This window comes from Ischnura elegans, chromosome 8 (assembly GCF_921293095.1).
Source record: "Ischnura elegans chromosome 8, ioIscEleg1.1, whole genome shotgun sequence".
In the NCBI taxonomy this organism is placed as follows: domain Eukaryota; kingdom Metazoa; phylum Arthropoda; class Insecta; order Odonata; family Coenagrionidae; genus Ischnura; species Ischnura elegans.
The window spans coordinates 91,524,372-91,546,400 of record NC_060253.1 but is presented as its reverse complement, the minus strand read 5'-3'; the positions used below and the strand labels follow the sequence as shown (position 1 = coordinate 91,546,400).

Below are 22,029 nucleotides of genomic sequence, written 5' to 3'. Positions count from 1 at the left end.
GAACAAGAAACTTTACGAAAAATATTTTGTCGATGACAGTGTCTGCAGATATGATTTCAATATATAATAGGGAAAGTGGAACTGCTATTTATTTCAATAAGTTGAACTTCGACTGTTTCATACATACTGAATCAGTTAAATTTATTGAGAAAGGCAATAACAATAAACTGTAACTAAACTACAAAGTAAAGGCCTCAACAATTCAGTGCATCAAGTCTGCTAGCACCACAGTACAGGCCAAGTGGTACAAGAAATTGGATATTAAATTCCGAGTTATCATGATTAACATATATTGCAATATTTATGTGTTTTGTGAAAAAGCAAAGTAATTTTCTTCCAACCATGTTTTGCAGAAGCTAAATGATTTGCGTAATTTATTTATCGACGCTATTACAAAATGGACAGGTCTTTCATAGTTTTACTGCGAGAAAATATGATTATACCGAAACGGTACATGTGGTAGCGATGTCATAATGCTCTCCGATGCATATACTGGCAGAGACTTATGTAATGCCTAGCGCTGAATTTTTTTATTTACCAACCATCCTCTAAAATTCTAAGGACATCTCACTGTTGTATTTCTGTCAGCAGCTCGTTGCAGTGGTTTTCAGGGTGAGCACGGTGTTGTTGATTGATCTCTTGTGCTTAATCTTTTTCCCCTCTTCCAACATTTTTCATATAACGAATTTAATTCGTAATCTCGGAGAATATTCCTCTTAGGTCCTTAAGAAGCAAACCAAATTTGTCCGAAATTAAAGCTTTGTTCTTTTCTTCCTATTTCGTCGTCTCCAGCTCTCTTTGAGCTTCTGCGCCCAATTTGGTCGGGCTTAAACCTTTCCAACGACTCTTTTTACTGCAGTCGTCGAAAAAAAATTTAACTTTAGAATGATTAATGCCTTTAACTAAGTGCAGGCTTCATATCAAAGTTTAGTGCAAGCATAGCGTTAAAATGTTTGGCCGAAGATTTACACGCAAAGAGATGAATAAAAAGTAACTACATTTAATTATTCTTACCAACTCAGATTCTCCTTTTTTCTCCCCCTCTTATGAATGACAAATTTTATTAATTATTAATTGTATTGCTTTCAAATGAATATAAAATCTTGGATGTAGGCTCTGTGCCTGTTTCAATCATGCCTTCTTGTATTGAAATTCAACATTAATATCATACACATATTTGCAAATTTTCTTTAAATGCGACCTTGGAATTTTATTGATTCTTTCTTCCGTCCAGTTTTTTTCCTCATTTCCGTCGCTCATAATGTCAAATTGTACTTATAAGGATCAAGCTTTTTCGTTTCGCAGATGTTACTTTTCGAATCATCCCTTAGTCACATAAGTTGATTATATATCATTTTCAGAAATTTTTGTTTAGCGTTGCTCAGAGGAAATTATTCTAATGGGTTTAAATTACAGTGGAAACAGGAGTGATCCTGTGGGAGAGGTGGCATGTCGAATAATTATTATCTTATTATTAAGTCTGTTTGATAAACAGTGAAGTCATCTTTACTTGAATACTTCCTGAAACGAAATTCTATGTATGTACATCGAACTGATTCGGGGAATGGTTTAAAGAGACCAAGAGCATTGCCCTTTTCACATCGATGCAATGGATATGCAATCTACTGAAATGTTATGAAGTCATGTGTGAAACAAGTAATAAATATTTATCTGCCAATTGGAATACTATTCCATGTTCTCAGGTATTTGGCTAATCAATAGATATTTCCTCCCTTTACCTTAAAACCTGCTGTTGGATCCGCCACTTAATATGTCATTTCTCATTTAAGACATATGACCGCCATCAGGTTATATTTAAGATGCTCTGGTGGTAAAGATAGGAGTATGTGTAGCATTTATACAAGTCACCCAGGTCTCCACACCTCCTTTGAACTCTCCTCTTCAATTCACAATAAGTTCTATTTGCATTAATTCTATCCATTAATCCTATTCTTACACATTACGCTTCCCTCTAACACAAACTTCCCCCAAATATCTTTCCCACCCTTCATTACTCGTTCAATCCAAACCTTATGTCTCCTCGAAATTTTCTCGAAATTTTTCCTCCCTCGCCCCCCTTGCCTTGCACTTCGTCGCTCGTGTTCCCTTTCGCCCACTTCACTCGCTCCACTATCCTCCATACCCAAATCTGCAACGCCTTCAGTCTTTTCTCGTCGTATTTTTCCATAGTCCACGTATCTGAACCGTAAAATCTACACTCCTGATCGCACTATTCACAAAAATATTCTGTAGCCATCTTACGAAGCGATTTTCTTAGTTTTTTTATTTATTTATAATAAATGCACCATTTCTCTGCTTCCATACCTTGCAATAATAGGCTAATAGTCCTCTAATTTCCACATTCTATACCTATCTTAATCACGGTGACGGAATTAGAACTCTCTTCACGAAATTTTTCGGCTAAAACCTCTAAAATCTTAAATGATTAACTACTCTTTGTTTACAGAAAGGAAGTAAAAATAGTAAATTTAAAGTGAAACTACTAAAATCCAAAACGTATCAAATTGGAACCTTTCCATCGGTATGAATCAAAGTCTTTCTGTCTTGGCTGTGACTTTTTGTGAATTAGTTTAAACTACCATTTACGTGAACTGGTGATTGCTCGTAGGGGTAGACCGACTTAAAAAGCTGGTGTCAAAGATTTTAGGTACTCAAATACAATGAAATTATACCTTGATAGCCCCCTTAGTATGTCATGGAGCTTTATATAATTGTATTTTCTGCATCATGCTCGGTTTTTCTGTCCATATGTTCATGTATCCATAGAAAGTTGAAGCTTAAATTAACAGAGGCCAAAACTAAATTTTGGCCTGCGACTTATCACGTCAACTTTAAAAAAACCCGCCGTGCTGGAAAGGGATGATATCCTGGAAAATCTTAGTTCCACAAACGACCGAGTCACTTGCAACGACAAGAGTCCTCTATTGAAGAGTTGGTTAACCATGGACGAGTTGACCGCGAAAATTTGAAATGTATCACCCAATTAACTTATTGCATTCTTAGCTCAATAACACGGCTCCCTGATTATTTTTCTTCACTTACCTATCAAGATAACTTGTACTTTCCCTTTCTACTTTTTTTGCTGCTAAAAGTGGGCGCTAATAATTATGAGCCGTAATTATAGAGTGGTAAGAATGTTCACATGGAATTTTTCACCTTTTCTCGTAAAACATCGTTCATTAATGAAATTTTATAATTTTTAGCCATGGCTTTTTTATAACAATGTAAGCAACTCAAATTTTTTTAACATGGTGTTTCCGCTAGTAGCTCCTCAACTACGTATGTGCACTTTGTAACCATAACTGTATTTAGAAATAATTCCAAATCATCTCTTGATGGTAAGCATCTTCATCGAGGTAATGATTGCAAATAAATTCTGTTTCTGTAACCTCTTGTTGGTTTTAGTCTTTAAGTGCGACGAATATCACCAAACATTATCATAATACCAGTAGCTTGGATTAAACAGACAGTTTTTATGAGATTAAGTTGAATAATCTTAATAATCACCAACTTCAAAGTTTACGACTATAAGTAAACGGAACACTAGTAAAAGGAGCAATCGGTTATTGTGTTGGGACCGAAATAAAAGTAGCAAAACTCAATTTCACCAGCCTGACGGTGAAATCGGATTAGTCTGGTTGGCTGACTGTGGTGATGGCCTTTGTTTTCATGTCGTTAATTTCGATGGTAAATGTTATATCCATTTTATGACGTTTAAGATGAGGGAGATATACCAGGATTTTATCAAAATCTATGAGTAAGTATTTCATTTGGACACTTTTTCCACCTCCCATAGTTATTCTGAAGTTACGGTCTCAACTTTGCCAACGGCTTTTAGTTACTTTGAACCCTATTGGTTGCTCTTGCGTATATTTACTCTGAGCTATCAACAACTGACTACAAACTCTGCGAAAATCAATTTACTATGCCTCATTTCTGATGCGTTCTTTATCGCTGGTTAGCCTTGACCTATGTTGCAGATAAAATGGCAATCAGGATCCACTACGGTTATAACCCGAGTTAGCGCGGATTGCATGGTAAAACGGGTTAAAAATCGTAACGAAAGCGACAAACTTGTGGCTGCAGCCAATCACATAATCTCTTATGCTCTTTCTCATTGGCTTAGTATTTTTTGCCATTATTTTATTCATTCAAGCCAGCATTAGTTCTCGAAAACCTCTTATGATTACCTGCGTGGTTCAGTTTTGTATAACTTGGAAAGCAAGTGATGTATCCATCACCTTTAACCACGGTATTTGTAGAAGATGACCGACTGCTGAGGTCATTTTCGCCATGAGGGAAGGGTAGGTGAAGAAGGGTGGAGAGAAACCCGGCGCTGGCATTAGCCTGCTCTTAACGAAATGCGCCAAGGGGACCACAGCTCAACGTCCCATCCGAAGGACGGAGTGTTGCGCTTGAAATGTCCTCCATACTTCTTTCAAGCAGGGATCGGGCAGTCTATGAAAATTCTCTGCCACCTGTGGATTTAAACCCGACTTTACGGGGCGGGAAACCAACAATCTAGCTACCGCACCAAACCAGTGTAAACCTTATGTGGAGGCATACGGCATTGGTGGAATTTGGCGTTAAAAATAGTTTAAGAACTGTAGCTGTGCGTTTTAAATTTCTCTAATTATCATTTCATTATGTAGTTTTGCGGGGAAAGGGTGAGAGAACTTTGTTTTCTTCCACTCTCAATATTTTTTGGTGCAATGAATCTGAATGGTAAAAAGATTTTTTCTTAGCATTGCAAAAAAGAGGCAGCACCTACTGAATTTTTGGCTTTTCTATTAGTAACTCGCTATCAACTTTTAACAACCAACATCTGATTGTTTAATATAAGTCCACTCAATTTAGTTCCTCCGACGAACCGTTTGAATTATAAATGAGTTAAAAGTAAAAATTGAAATTACTTTGGTAAATAATATACCAAAACCTTCAGAAGGAATAGAAAATTTTAATGCATTTCTTTTTTGTTTCTCCGTCTGGGGCTTCACTCGGCAAACTTTTTCGTCTAACCTCGTTAGTTTACGATTTATACCCCTGGGGATAAAATTATTCCAAACTAAGGCATTTATTCATTTTATGTGAAGTGGATTTTCCCCTCTAAGGCATTGTGAGTGAAATCATTGCTCTAGTACAATAATGGGCAACTCGCGCTGCTCCAGAAATTATAACACGGGTCTCACAACTATCAGATACTTTTGAAAATGAGATCACTTATCTAGAGAGAAGTCTTTTAGCCTGTGAAATATGAAAGGTTGTAGCCATTCAAAATTTAATTTTAATTAGTAGGTTAATCTGTTTTTCTGTGATATATTACTTAGTAGATATCATGTATATAAATATGCCTTGATTGCAATCTGCATCTGATCTCGGTTTCGCTATCAAGTGTAAAGGCCGTTTTACACGGGGCACGGAATTGCGCAGGTTAGAGCTGCATTTATTTTTTTTTAATGGCGTGGAATTGCGCGAATGCATGAACGAAATTAGAACAGGGACTAATTTTCCGTCTCGCATCCACGCATTCTCGCATGTGTTCTAACAATTCACCGCTTTACACGACGCAATTTTTTATTGCGCCTTCGCACGTACGTCAGATTTCGCAATTCCATGTACCGTGTAAAACGGCCTTTTGAAAATAAAATAATGTTAATTTTATCAATCTCCCGTAGAAATATGTATTTCTCGATAGGCCATGAGTATTGATAGTTTTACATGACCAATTTCAGAATCTTGAAGATCTTAACCAAATAATATGTAAGTACGTACAAACCCTTTATCTTTGCGGTAATATTACATTGCGCTGTCTCAGGTGAACGAAAATATACTCTTTTTCCAGCGGCGCACCATCAGCATCCGAAGACAGTCGTGCGGAAAATAATGCAACATTTTAGTCATGACATCAGCAAAAAATTTGCATAAAATCCTGATTCCGAATATTTCGAAATATTCCGACCACAAATTAAAGTTCATTTTTCAGAATTCACCTTTTTTACCACAATAAGACATTTGAATTACTGCTTTTAAGATATTCTCCCATACAACCCGTATCGGAGTGTACGAGAATATAATCGTATCAAGGGGGTCTCACGTACCTTTCGGTATATTTCTTTCTTTTGGATCATAATTCCAGGTATTCATTTCTTGGAAACATAATATTGTAGTAAGGTATATGCGTAAAAAAATTGAAACTTCCTTTAGTTTTACAATAATTTCTTTATTATCATTAATTCTATGATCATTTCTTTCTTCAGGACATTACTTATTGTCTCAATTTCGAGGACCTATTTTGACATGCAGATGTTGATAGTAAGCAATTGCTTGACGCTCTTTTATTTATACATGCAGTTTTATGTTTCTCAATGACGTAGCGTTGCACGCAAGTCTTTATTTTTATGAAAAGATAAACATCGCTTAATGAAAATTTTTTTACGTCTACTGCATTCAATAGAGAAAAATAATTTCACTGTGATACTAGATATCACTAAATCGCATAACCTTCCGTTATGTTTATAATTTTAACTTGGTTGCACCCGCACATTATTTACATGCCTCACAGCTAAATAAGCAATAAATGAGAAGATTCTGTTCGTATAAGCAGATTTACTCAGCCGTCCTAATCACAGAATCCTAGAGTATGCACATTTGAGGTATTTCTGATCGTATTTCAGATCGCTTTACAATCAAGCACAGGAAAACTAAGCACAGTTTATATCATGGAAAGTCATAAAACGTGGAAGACATCACACGAGTAAATCTGAGTTTACAGGTACATAGTATATATTTCTGTGGAATTTAGCAGTTCCTAAAACCACCAGAAACGTCGAGTATTACGTAGATTAGAATGTAGTAGCTGACAGCCATCGTGCGCAGCAGAGGATCCTTAGAGTTTGAATTTAAAATAGTCCAAACATGTTTTCATCAATATCTCATCCCTCATCATCACAAAATCTCCCTCATGGATGGGCAATTGCGACGCGCACGCTGAATCTCCTGGAAGTGAAAAGTAAACACTGACTAATAAACACTCGATTCCCTCAATAGCTTAGTTTAGGTTTCCCCAAACCATAATGGGAGCTAATTTTTACTGGCTAGGGCTATGATTGCCCTTTGGCCGAAGAGTTTTTGCCAGCAAAACATGGATTCAGCAGTAATTTAATTCCACAGGCATCTGTTTGAACATTCATCAGTTTCTACCTTGATGCATAGTGTCTCTCTTTGGCCGTTCGAACACTAATTGAGATGAATCCCCACCAAAAGTCACACGTAAGATGCCAAAGTCTCCCAAACGGACATTTCTTCGTAGAACAGGATTAAATACTTCAAGAACTCCGGATCCATCGATCTGCTAGTTTTCAAAATCATCAACTACCAGAAAATCCGCAACTCTTTCCAGTCGCATGAGCTATTGAAAAGACTCGACTCCTCCAAGGACAGCTAAATGTTTAAGATGATAGAATTCTCCGAGTGCATTCTGCACGCCAGAAGATAATGGCACCCTTTTTTTGGGAACACACAATGTAGGTTCCAGCACGGTTTGCTCGGGAGTGTTTTCTTCTTGGAGCGAGTAGCTAAATCATTTTTTATTTAACTCATTCATTCTCACAATAATAATCCTTAGCACCCTCTGTCATTCAGCGCGATCCCTACCAAATACTCCCCGATCTTCGACAGGAATCTCGCGAGAAACCCCTTTTTCTCAGATCCTCGGCTGGCATTAGTTCCATTCCAGGCGGAGAGCACTAACTGTCCCATGTCTCCGTAGAAAGTAACAAATAGGCGTTCTCGCCGAAGGACACAGGAGTTGGGGAGGGGAAATATGCGACGTATTTGGCGTCCACAGGGTAGAAAATGGTTAGAGAACTTGAAGGGTAGTCCTCAGAGAATCACGGCTCCCTCAGCCTCCTACGGAAGTTCACGAGGTGGCGCTCCGGTTTCCGGCGCGTCGGAATCGTCTCCGGAGCCCCTTCGCAACGCAAGCGCCCAAGAGCACCAAGGCAACGGCGTTACCGGCAGCCATGACCCAGAAGACCCAGATCCAGTGGTGTGATGGTAAGAAGGGCAGCGGATCCTCCTGGGCGGGCGGCGTCGGAGTTGGGTTGCAGTAGGGCGGCATGGGGTGTCGGCGGAAAGCGTCCGCAATATAATTCCAGAATACCATCCTGAAAAGGAATAGGAGGAGGATGAATTACCCGTTTAGCTAGATCTGAGGTCTCCGAACCTTTCAATGTAAGGGCCATATTATATAATTCCCAAATGTATGCAGGACAAAGAAATAAATAAAAATTAAAAAAAAAACAAATCAGTGCCAGTAATTTAATTTCCACAAAAATTAGAGAATAGACATGGAAAAATTAAAAACGTCTTATTGGAAGAAATGAGAGTAACTAAATAGATTCCTGCCCTTAGTGGTATGCAACCAAATTAGTGTTAGGAATGATAACATTTAGTTCACTTTTCTCTTGTGATCTTCCCTGCCCTATACACTTTTCTCTTGGTGATTCCCAAGGATAGGTTACCTAATGTGGTGATTGAGTTGAGAGGTGCCATTCGCCACTCTCATGATTCATTTGAAGGACCCGCGGATGCGCAATATATTAATTGCCTTTGGAGATTCATTCTGATTTTAATTGAAATTCAATGCGCTATTTAGCCGGTTCTCTCGGAGGCTTCTTGCAGTTATTTGATCATTTCAATAACAAATCTGAGAGAAGGTGGGTAAGAGAAATTCTGGAAACATAATAAAAGATGCACTGTCGTATGCTACACAGAAGTTTACTTAACCGACCCTGGTTTCGACATTACACTATGTAATTTTCAAAGTTGTAGTGTGCATAGTGTACTGTCGAAACCTGGGTCGGTTAAGTAAACTTCTGTGCAAAATACAACAGTGCAGGTATGTTTCCTGTCACGAAGTTTCACCAAGTATCGCCATCCAGCCTTAAGTTGATTAGAGAAATTCTATTTTAAAATTTAACTAAAGCGAGGAATGATCCTCGTGGTATGATCTATTGAACTATAGAATGGTTGATACATTTGAGCCGTGTACGAGGGCTCGAGCTGAGGTGCAAACCAAAGAAATACGCGTGATCCTTAGGCCCAGCGCACACGGTGCGACTGTTCTGCAGACCAGTTGACCGTGCAACTGTTTTGTGGCCTCGACAATGTATTGGAGTTGGGAGTCGCACAAGAAACGACTGAAAATTGACGATCTCAAACCAATCTGAGAACAGTCGCACACAACCGCGGGCCCTGTGGATCTTTCGCACGATTGTGCATTGCGGGTGACTCCCGTATAAGTTATCACCGTGGCTAGTCCGGTATACTTAAAACTGCGGACAGAAGCTTTATTTCAGTTGTAAACTGGTTGCCGAAGCAACTGGTTTCCAACTTTAGTCAAAAAATAGTCACTCCGTGTGTGCTGGGCCTTGTTCGTCCCTCCGAGACGTGTAAGTACTTCACGAATTTCCTCCGGGGTGCAGCCCGAGAGTGCAGCGAAGCCTTGGCTTGGGTTGCGGTTGATTTTTCATGTCAGTGGCTCCTCCCGAAAGGCTCGGAGGAATCTAATTGGCCAGCCTCTATATATCAGCTGTCCCAAGAGGGCTTTTGGCTTCTTTGCTGGGTGTCTCCCGTTGAGGGTAGTAGTGCTGCCATCACCTCCATGCCGCTCCTTGCCTGGTTTACCTTATCCCTGGAAACGCGTAAGTTCGGACGTTCCTTATCTCCTGATTCCTCTTTCTTTCCTCAACTCTGTTCCTATTTTCCTGTGCGCCGTGGTTTCTATTTAGTGCACAATATGGTTTGTTACGAGGGTTGGTTGAGACCTCGTACACGGCTAAATTGTATCAACAATTCTATAGTTTAATACATTTACTACAAGGATCATTCCTCGCTTTGGTTAAACTTTTTTTTAACTAAACGGCGTTTTTAAGTAAAATGATCAAATAACAGCAAGAAGCTTCCGATAGAACCGGCTAAATAGCGCATTAAATTTCAATTAAAATCAGAATGAATCTCCAAAGGCAATTTATATATAGCGCATCCGCGGGTCCTTCAAATGAATCATGAGAGTGGCGAATGGCACCTCTCAACTCAATCACCACATTAGGTAACCTATCCTTGGGAATCACCAAGAGAAAAGTGTATAGGGCAGGGAAGATCACAAGAGAAAAGTGAACTAAATGTTATCATTCCTAACACTAATTTAGTTGCATAATACTAAAGGCAGGAATATATTTAGTTACTCTCATTTAAAAAAAAATAGAATTTCTCTAAACCACCTTCTCTCAGCTTTGTCAAGTAAAAATGATCAAATAAACAAAAGAAACTTCCAAGAGAACTAAACGACTTATCTAGCTCAAAATTCTACAGCTGTTTACTTATAGAGAGCAACTAAAGGAAGTATTGTTATATTTATAGTTTCTACGTGAGGAGTGCAAAATGTCTCGGACTTATCGAAATCCAATTATAGAATTTCAAATTAAGAGTGATCTCTAATTTAAGAGCGACACGGAGAACACACATTAGTCCCACTATACATATTTCAAGGTCCGACAGAAGCGATACATTAGGAGAAATATTTCGCCGAACGAATAGATATGCGAATTCGTTTTTCCCCGAATCATAAAGAACTTTAATACATTCTAGTCGTAATTTTGTTTGAGCATTAGCTTTTTATACGTAAACGGCTGGTGTCTTAACACCCCCTGCCACACGCCTTTTTAGGCGGCTTGCAGGGTTGAATTGGTATGTAAAGTTAGCTAGGGAAAAGTTGAAATGGTTTGGCTGCAGTATCCCAAACTTAGGTTTTCAACAATATGAATGAATGAATACTTCTACGCTGCACTTACCGTTCTGTGAGGTAGTTCTCTGACATACGGGGTCTGTAACCCAGCGCCAAATACTGACGGTGCGTGTTGGTGAATGGCAGCCAGTCCACGGGGCAGTTGACAGCTTCAACTCCCTTTGGTGTCGGATGCCTGTCGAGCGCCAAGAGAAAAGGTAGAATGTCATTAGATTTATGGATAATCCAGGTTATGTCTCAATACCATTAACACGAGAGTAAGCGTCGCTGAAAAATTCATCGCCAGTTCCGCTGGTTCCGTCAAACAAAGGATAATCGAATTTTTATCAGCGATCGAAGAGTGGAAGTGTTCCCTGAGTTTACCTTGTGCAAACAAGTGGTATAAAAGGACCCACGTCACGCAATGCGTCGAAATTTTTCTGCTGGCATCATATTGTCTGGGAATTCTTTTATAAACCATTGTGACATCCTGCAATCTTTATTCACATAGGGGATTCATTTCTTTTATAGTTTTTAGGCGATAATATCGGCTACTGTTTGCAGTGCATTGATATGCTTTGAGAACCAGAAAAATTATCTTGCTGAGCTCAATTACAATTTCCTTCTAAAATGTTTAATAATTAACAAAACAAACTATAATCTGCAAAATGAAATAGTTTCTGCCAGAAATGAATTCTGATAATGACTAAGCATATTATTTTTATGCTCCAAAGGATCAGTCGAGGTAAAGAATCTGATGTATGTTTTTATTTGCAGACATATATTTATTATTACTAAGATAGGTTCTCTATACTCATCTGAACATAAATAAATCTCCCAAAATTATAGGATGAGTGATGGAAGACTCAGGTAGTAAGATATAAGCTGAAATTCTGACGCGGGTTGTTATCAATAACGAATTGTGAAATGATTAGCCACGCTATCGAGCATCTAGAATAATGTCAATTTATTTTTGTTATTTCAACAGTGGAGTAAATCCTTTTACCAGTACTTTTTATTGATAATAGGGTAGTTTCCTTCATCAAAGAAACCGAAAGGCATTGATTGCGATTTGTTACCCACCATTACTGTATTCATAATATACAAATTATTTCGTTTTAGAAATACCGGTTTAGACGAATGGCATTGGTCCATTTTTATCCTCATTTGAAAAGGGCCAGATTGGCGCCCATGCGATGCCACTCCACGTGACGTTACAGGGACCTAGTTTCTATACGATAAAATAGGAGTTATACATCGTCTGAGGTTACCAATGCATGCATGAAGCACAGAGCTCAGGGAAACATCTCATAATAATCACACATTAAAACTGGCTAAGGTCGGAAAGTTTTCTTCGTTTGATAAGGTATTAATTAACCTTTTTTAAGCCAAGCGCTACCATCCAGCAAGGTACTCAGCTACCCGCTAGCATCCTGCGTCCTATCAGCGCTCAGAGCCTCGCTCAAGGTCACCTCACAAGGCGGGAGGGGGAACCAGAAATACGTCACACGGAGAGATTTCCTTACCCGTCGCGTTTTCGCGCGCTTGAAATTTTTCACTTTTCATTTAATCGTGAAAAATAGATATCGTCATTTAAAAATCTAAAAGCGTGAAATACGTACTCCAGGAGTAATAATCTTCCGATATAGGCAATAAAAAAATAATAGGAAACCACCCTATTTCTCGAAGAATAAGGCGATTTGGGCGATAAAGCAAAAACACCTTTCTCTAAAAAAACCGTCATTTTCTATCACGCTGCGAACGAAGTTTGACCTGCTGATGACACTTTGGTACATTTCCTTGCAAGTCGGTAATTTCTCCTTTACTGTGTGAGAGCCATTTATTTATTTCCAGTTTATCGTCAAGAACTCAGTTCACTCTTGCAAGTTCTTTCACATACTTTAAATGAGATATTTTTTTCTCCTGTGGCAATAGTGGAATGAGAACATTTGATTAGAATGAAGTAATTATACCCGTGTTTGGCGAAGTTGATCCAGAGGGACATGAGCATCTCGCTGACTTCCTTGTCGTTTGCTGCCCGCAGATGGTTTGAATATCCGAGGAAAGGTTCTCCAAATAGGAACTGCAACTCGCTCTCGTGGTATGCTCCTGAAATTGGAAAAGGGAAAGAATGGAAGCTTAAGAAAAATTCCAAGTCAAATTTTCAGGAAGCACATTCAACTTGTGGATTAAAATTTTTGCCCCACATAAGCCCTACTGTTTGACGCACTGAGTTGAGTGATTCTCTTTTTCTCTACTGCCAAATCCACGCAACACCCTGACTGATCCTCACAAGCGGATCCAAGATTTTTTCTGTGGGGGGGGGGGGAACACAAGGGCCCGGTGGGCAAAAAGTCTCCTCATATTTAAGATTGAAAACAACATGCAACAATTACTGCACAAAATATTCTCTTTATGTTAATATGAAAGTTATTAATGTGAAAATATTAATAAGTTACAAACACGTAATAAGGACAGTTTTTGAGCCCCTTTCCCACGTTGGCGATGCTTTTTTTTAAGCAATGACTAGCGAATGACCAATGCCTGGAAAATATGTCTTTTTGACTTGGCCTCATGACTTAAATGGTTGAAGCTCCGTAGTGCACGAAAAAAAGGAACATAATGTTTAAATAAATAAAAGGTCGTAGCACTTTTCCACAAGAATATTCTTGTGAAATTCAAGAGAATTCTTGTGGAAAAGTGCTACGATCTCTTATTTCTTTAAATATGTCTAACTTCCACCAATTGAAGCCCGAATCTGTTGAACTTATTCGGAACATAATGATAACTGCATTAAAAATATTGCGTATTTTTTAAGCGTCCAAAATCTGCCAATGGTCATGACTGTTCCTCTGCTCTTTCTCCCAGCTAGTGATGTAAAAATGTCGGTCAAAATAGACTTTTCGAGCAATCGTCGTTGATCGAAATGAAAAGCTCTTCTTTTCAACAAAAATCGAAATATGAGCCGAAAAATCGATTGATAGAAGAAATAATTTGTAAAAAAAATTATTGTGCATTCAAAAAACACTCAAAATACACATTTGAGATGTAAATAAAATCCCAAAAATCTACTTAGAATACATGTGTAAATATTTAATGGTACAAATGGAAAAATGCACGTACATTTAAGTTTTGGGGTCACCGCTTACACCCCATTCGGCTTCACTTAAATTTTATGAAAGATCAACTGAATGTGATATTTTCTTGATGATCGAGGGCGTGCTTTTCAATTTTACCGGCCTTGGGGTAAAGACTTTCACATGAGATAGATAACTTCTCATAGGCCGGTAGTGACGATGCTGAGATCAAAGAAAATGACATAGATCGAAGCTGAAAAATGGAGTTCCGTATTTTGTTTTCTTTTTTGAAGGAAGATAATGGTGTTTTACATTTCGGGGGGGGGGGGGGTCCGGACCCCCAGATCTCCCCCTGGCTCGCCACTGTCAAGGCTCGATCTCTATTTCCTCGGGTTTGGCGTATCAAACTCGATTTTCGATTTTAATCGAAATCGATTTCTCCATCACCACTCCTAGCCACCCCATTGACTTGTTTATGAAGTATTAGCTTGAACCTTTATGATTTCTGATAAAGTACTTGGTATTGTCATAACTTAAAAGAACCGGCTGCACAGTCAATATTGAAAATTCTGTCGAAGGTACTTTCTGTTCTTATTCTGTTATTATTAATGGTGTAGTCAATTAGAGTAGTTTCCTTCATCAAAGAAAACGAAAGGCATTGAATGCGATTCCTTACCCACCATAATATACAAATTATTTGTTTTTATTATTCCCAATTCAGACGAATGGCAAATGGTCAATTTTAACTGTATTTGAAAAAGGCGAGATTATCGCCCATGCGATGCCACTCCACGTGACGTCACAGGGACCTAGTTTCTATACGAGTAGATAGGAGTTTTACATCGTCTGAGATTACCAATGTATGCATGAGGCACAGAGCTCAGGGAAACATGTCTTAATAATCACCTATTAAAACTGGCTAAGGTCGGAAAGTTTTCTTCGTTTGATAGGGTATTAATAATCCTTATCTAAGCCAATCGCTACCTGCTATCAGGGTACTCTGCTACCTGCTAGTAGCCTGCATGGTATCAGCGCTCAAAGCCTCGCCCCAAGGTCACCTCACTTGCGGCAGCGGGAACCAGAACGACGTCACACGGAGTTTTCCCAGCATTCATACTTAGCCGTCGCGTTTTCGCGCGCTTGAAAATGTTCACTTTTCATTTAAACGCTAAAAATTGATATCGTCATTTAAAAATCTAAAAGCGTGACATACGTACTCCAGGAGTAATAATATTTCGATTTAGGCAATAAAAAAATAATAGGAAACAACCCTATTTTTAGTTTAATGGCATACATGTCATTCCTAATGAGGGCCTCTGAGAGGATGGGGCAAAGGTTAGTTTCCTTAGAGCTTCCATTTCTATGAACGAACCTAGGAGGGATCACTATAAATCGCTCTCAGCTTTATTGAAGTAGAGAATTACTCGGAAAAGACATGTCTTTCCCAGGTCTCTCTATGTCTTTGGTTGGATTTTTGGTTATTAACTGCCATTTAATTACACGGAAACATATTACGTTAGTGAATTCAGGGATTTTCATTTTTTAGTTTGGAGTGAGAATGTTTTAAATAGCCTTTTATCACTAACTTTGTTCCTTCTGGAAGTAATTTCCATCCGTCCGAACAATTGTTTGACAATTGATCAGCGAAAACAAACCTATTCAAAGATAGATTCATACTTCTTCACAAAAGTGGTAACTTACCTATCCATTCCTGTTTGTCTGTCCTCGCGTCATCTACACTATGGTATTGAAATTCGTAGAAGAAAGATGGTTTGGCATTGTGGCGGGCGATCAGCTCTGTATCATACGTGCATGGCGCCTTGAGTCCAACGTCAGAGATGAACTGGATTCATTTTGCCAACACAGGAAGAAAATGCAAAAAAATAGATTAAGCATTCATTTTAAGCATAAATATTCACTGATCAAAAGAACTTAAACTGTTCGTAAACCTTAATCTCCTCTCAAATAATTTAAATGTATTTATTTTTCACATACACATAGTCAAACACATTTGAAACTCGACCTTTTATTTGACGTAATTCAAAATCACATGATGGAGATGAGGCAAAGTTTTTATGTGCCATAGGGACATCTTGCTTTCTAATATAATTGGGAAATTACCTATATACAAAGTAATCAAAAGACTTAAAAGAGGAAATAAACATGAATCGAAGGAGTTGAAGATAAATTGGCTCACAACCTTCATGCTCCTTCAAAAATATCATTTTATTAAATAACTACATACAATCTACAATTGATTGAACTCTGGAAACTCACGTCGGCGACGGCGAGTGTGCTTCCCCGGGCCCCCGGCTCGGCCCCCCTCGAAGGGCCCTCTCCGTAGTGCGCGGCCCTGGCGGCGTCGGCGGCGCGCATCGTCTCTTCGGGCCCTCCTCCGCCGCCCTCCCCGCGCCCGCCACCCCACAGGTAGAGGTGCGCCGCGGCGTGGGAGAGCGCCACGGAGTTGAGCGGCGGCATGCCGGTGCTGTTGAGCAGCTGGCGGATGTCCTTGTCGAGGAAGACTCGCATCAGGCGTCGCTCCATGGTGGGACCGACTGAGAGAGCAGTGACATGCCAAGCGAGAACACGCACAATTATCATTCCCATCTCGGAAAATAATATCTTAATATATCACACACCTCTACGCTTCTCAAGGGTTTCAATCGTAACTGACAATGGGAGGGCTGAGAATAATGGGTTGCTTTCCGTCCATGCGACTCATGCGTCGACTCACGAAAACTGGTTATAACTCTCGAATTATTGCGCGTAAATGTTTGTTGACTTGTGTCACAACAGTCGGCGACACACACAGAATGGAACACGCAAACCGTGACACAAGTCGACTTGTGTCGACGCATGTCGATGAATGGAAAGCACCAATATTGGTGTGAGCCAATTTTTGTTGATTTTGAGATATCCATGGCAACCGACTCCGAAATAGTCTATCTACCTAGAAATACAATGGCGCAAGTCATAGTTACTCTTGGGACCCCAGGCAAATACTGATAGCATTTGCGCTTGCCAAGGGTCTTTTCAGACGGTGTCAATGGTGCATTAATCTCCAAGGTTTCAACGGTTGTTCAGCTGCGTCAATTTGTTTTCAACATTACGTTTCGTGTTAAATCATTGGATTGCGAGTTCACGACGCTGAATGGTGACATAGTAGATTCAAAAATGAACTTTTTTATATACCACGCATTGCCAATATTTGTTGAAAGCTCGACCGGTTTCGACCGTTTCAGATCATTATCAAGAGGTTACAGAAACAGTTCGATTATCAAGTCTTTCAGTCAAGTTTCAGGTCATTAACAAGTGACCTGAAACGGTCGACACCGGTCGAGATTTCAACAAATACTGCGAGAGATATAGCACGTTAATTTCAACAAGAGTCCATAACAACCAGTTCCACATCCACACCTATTTCCTCCGTAGCTCCTCTAAAAGCTGGCTGGCTCTCCTCACCCACCATGTCCAGAACTTCGTCGTTCCTCCTCCTTTCCGTCAACGTCACCTTCTCCATCTTCGTCCAACCGACCTTTTCAGATCATTATCAAGTGGTAACAGAACAGAACCTCTTGATAATGACTTGAAAAGGTCGAAACCGGTAGTTTTTCAATAAATACTGTGTGGAATGTAATAACGTTAATTTTTTAATCTCTCATGGCATTTTGTGGTCTATGATGGCCACGTCTTCAGATCAGGTCTGACTACCCACAGATGAAAATGGTATTACGATATTTCCATCTTACGGCACTCATACCTGATCTGAAGATGTGGCCAGCATAGGCCACAAAACGTCTTCTTGAAAACAACTTGACGCAGTTAATCCGAAAACTATGGAGAGAACTACAATCCAGCACTGGGAAATCCTCAAGCAGAAATTTAAAGGTTTCATTGATGACTAAAAATTAGCGTAGTGTCAAATGGCTAAAATTTTCGCGGTTCTTAGGTGAATAACTGAAAACTTTTGGGTTGACCCACGTCTTGTAGCTAAAAGCAATCTTTTCCTCTTCTCTGATGGAGACCTTTTCAGGGATAAGGTGCCCATTAGCCCACAAAGACGCGGGTTAACCAAATAGTTTTTAAGTAATTCAATTAGCTTGGTATTTTTCTCCGGAATTGAAGCTGGAAATTTGTCACTTTATTACTAAAGTGAATATTGGTGAATGTAAATTGCATTAAATCAAATAGTGGCAATAAATATAACAACATACTGCCGAAATCAATCACAATTGTTACACCATAGTCTGAAACTTATGAACTATGTTGGATAAGAAGGACTATACTATATATTTTTCAAAACACGTCGTGGAAATATTATTATATATTATTGTTATGCTAAACCTTTACCTGCCCTAGCAAGGTCCATAGATCTTGAAAATTAAACATGCAAATGGTGAGGAACGCTAGTAATTGAGACTTGAGTTATAGAAATGCTGAATTAGGCGTAGGTCTAGACCAGAGCTTAACATTTATTTGACATTTTTCTAAGTTTAGTACATTTAAGCAATAACTTTGGGGCTGTTGGCTTTCTATTCAATCGTTGAATGATGAATCAGAATTAATATATTTTTTAATATATTTATTTCAACTTTCCAACCCTTAATCCCAACATAGGCTACAGGACGGACCGAGAAATCATTGCTCAAGAGGTGCCATACCAAATATTTTGCATTAGCCTGGAGTTACGCAATGTATTTCTGGAAAAAAAATTTCCAAGTCATCAAAAATTATTTGAAACCCATTTAAAGTACAGTAAAAAGAAAATATATCACGTTCTAACCACACTCTATTAAGAGATACGAACTTATAGAACTATTAATTTTTTTATTTTAACAGTAATCAAAAGACTAGAGGTAAACATCTGTCGAACATGACGCAGGAAAAATGTTTAAAAATCGATTATTTCAAAGGCTTGCGTAAAAACACATTTTATTAATAGGGCAGGGTGGCGGATCTCATCTTGCGCAAAAATATTATGCTTACCTCATAGTATAGCTAACAATTAGGCATCAGACCTTTCGAAAAACGATTTACGGCTTAAGACCTAGTTACACGATGTATTTACCCGTACGAGTTAACGCATGCATGTATGAACGCGAAAATGAACACGGAAATGCACCATGTAACCACCCAACTTGTGGGAATACATTACAAGAAAATAGAACCTGTTTTAATGTGGTTCATCCATTTGTACATGTTCCGCTCTGTTCCACAAAATTCGTTTACGCAAACAGATATTAACTCGTTTGGGTTAACGTACAGTGTAGCCGGGCCTCGAGTCTTTTTCGATCTACCATAATGAACAGCCCAGCCTAAGTTGTGTTCATAATTTCTGCTTGAGTATGTCAAACATTTCCCTACTCACAGTTGCTGAACCAGATGGAGACTTCGTCCCTCGTGAGTCCGGACATGAAGGGCACCTGCGCGAACTTGCCCTCGGCCATGAGGCGGCGGGGGTCATCGGGGATGAAGGGCCCACCGCCCCCGCTGACCGACGAGCCCCCGTCCGCCCCCTCCCCGCCCCTCCTGCCCCCAACCAAGCCCCCGAAGCTCGCACCGTCCACCACGGGCGCAAACGCCACACCCAGGCCATCCTCCAGGTCTGCGTTCTGAAGCAGAGAATTCATTATTGCAGTAATGCAACAATTAATTGCAATGCAACAATGCACATTAACAGCAAACATTAATCAGTAATGCAACAATTTTTTTCCACGGCCAATTTTGACCGAAAAAAAACTTGGCATTTCTTCTGCAACATTTCAAATATTCCCGCTTCGTCTCATGTAGTTGGATCCGCGCTGTACGGAATTAATCTCGTTGCAAACTTCACGTATTGTTTGAAAAATGAATTACTTCATGGATTCAGAGCAAATATAAGCTATTAAAAGGTTGGTTCCTTTTCGTTACTCGATATTACGGAGTAAAAAATAGGGGAAATATGTTGGTTTCTTTAAATTTGCAATGTTTGCGCAATTATCGGTCAACTACTCAAAATTAATGAAAAGGAAGTAATAATTTCCACTGTGAGCACTGAAAAATCAGGCAGCGATCGTATTTCTGTGGCCATTGGTTATAACTCCACCAAATATCTTTGTAGTCATGGTATTGTGGTCCTAGCATTGGTTTACTGCGGCCCTCCTTTCCACCCTATCCCATAACAAATACCCTGAAAGTTATCCTCTTTGTCAGAACGAAGTAGCTTACATACATTATTAACAATATTTAAAAAATAATAGTACGATGTGAGTTCGAGTAAGTAATGCAACACATTTTTTACGGCCAATTTTGGTTGAAAAAAAACTTCATATTACTTGTGGAAAATTTTCAAACATTTTCGTCTCGCATAGTTAGATTTATTTCCGATAGGTGATCACGATATTCGGACCTGTTAAAATGGCGTCTATATTGAAGATGCGTTCCTAAAAATGGACCGAGAATGAGTTTCTTTTGCCGGAAAACCAGGGTATCTCAGATATTCACAGGAGTTTGCTGTATATCCACAGTCATCTGGTAGTGCAAAAAAGCAAGGTAAGTCGCTGGGAAACGCGTGCTTTATCATCGCCGCTACGAGGATGATGAAGAAGTTATTGATGCAGTACAGCGTTGGCTCCGACATCGACCAGTAGCCGTGGCGTAACTAGGAATATGCTTTGGGGGGATGAAGGGGCCAAAGGGGTGATCACCACTACAGGCAACGGTGGTTCCTGGAACATTTTTTAAAAATGACATTCCTGGAAATACATTTTACACCATTTTGGCACTTAAAACTACGTATACCGGAACTAACCACGGTGATAACTTTACGGGAGTCACCCACAATGCGCAAACTGTGCGAAAAATCCACAGAGAAAAAATCATTCGCCTTGACCGGGATTCGAACACCAAGTTCGAATCCCGATCAACGCGAATGACTTTTTCTCTGTAGATTTTTCGCACAATTAACACTTAAAAATTAATTTAAATGTAATCAGATTAAGTTATTATACGTCAAAACTAGACATTAATTTTAAATGATTATTCTCTTTCTCTGAGGCTTTGGGGAGGGGGGATATATCCCCTTATCCCTCCCCCCCCCCCCCCCCATCGTTACGCCACTGATCAGAGGAATGGTACCGTGCAGGCATAACAGGCCCTCCCTTCAAGATGCTGTCAAGCCGTAGTATTGAATGGAGATTACGTTGAAAATTAGTGTTGTGTAGCTAAAAGATCGGGGAATGACATGGTGGTTTTAAATGCTGAACAAAACAACCCCTGTTTAAAAAAAATGTGTTGCAATACTTATTGAACTCCCCTCTTATATTAAAAAATCACAAGAAGCAACTTAAGGGATGGACCGTTTTATGTACTGTGAAACCTGCTCAAACGCTCACCTTTTTTCAGCCACCTCCTCTATAAGTGGCCGCATATAGCCATACGATACATTTGGCCGGGACAGACCTCTTATGAGGGCGTGCCCTTGGTTGCCAAAAATTCTCTACAATGTCCCGGTTTTGTGAAAAATTATGAGAATTATGTTTTCATAGTAACAGTTTATAACGGTTATAAAAATAAATACCAATAAATAAAGTAATACAATACCGCAATATTAGTTTAGAGTTTAGTTCGTCAAAGAAGGAAAAAAATAATAAAATAGCGATTAAAAAAAAATAGTTTTCATTTAAAAAACCCATTTCCATGGAGTAAGGATATAGGTTTTTGGGCGAAGGACCCCTTCCACCGGTACTGAGTAGTCTAGGGCAAAATATTTATGGCCACCCTAGCCATATATCCTTGGAACCGAAAATATATACCCGCATAATTAGAGTAAATAAGAATTTCTATTGAACTGCCACGTCCTGTATCGCGTAGTGGCCAATTATTTCCTCCTACGGACAATCCTTATATGACCAGCACGCTGCATTTACTCCGCAAAATATTTCGCAAATCATTACAGTATTTCTCACATCTATTGTGGAAACTTGAAGATCTAAAAATAAAACATCTAAATAGGGTTTTTTAGACCTCTAATTTATTGAAACACAATGGAGGAGGGGTTTATCCTGAATCTACACCACCCGCTCGTTATTTTTACACATTTGGCCGTGTTAGGCAAAATTCGCCTTCAAGGCGTGGATTGGAAATAACTTTCTATTTACAGGGGGA

General features: G+C 39.2%; 1 protein-coding gene across 1 annotated transcript in view; it reads right to left on the bottom strand.

The window, feature by feature from the left end:
* Positions 1-6,220: 6,220 nt before the first annotated feature.
* The window catches only part of LOC124164456 (neuroligin-2-like), a 113,653-nt gene continuing 97,844 nt past the window's right edge, over positions 6,221-22,029 (bottom strand). Inside the window, exons 6-11 of the mRNA XM_046541782.1 lie at positions 19,253-19,496; positions 16,162-16,439; positions 15,586-15,727; positions 12,781-12,916; positions 10,875-11,003; positions 6,221-8,186 (exon numbers count right to left, since the gene is read on the bottom strand). Of these exons, the coding sequence (XP_046397738.1) occupies positions 7,940-8,186; positions 10,875-11,003; positions 12,781-12,916; positions 15,586-15,727; positions 16,162-16,439; positions 19,253-19,496 (1,176 nt within the window). The 3' untranslated portion in view covers positions 6,221-7,939. The remainder of the gene's footprint in view (positions 8,187-10,874; positions 11,004-12,780; positions 12,917-15,585; positions 15,728-16,161; positions 16,440-19,252; positions 19,497-22,029) is intronic.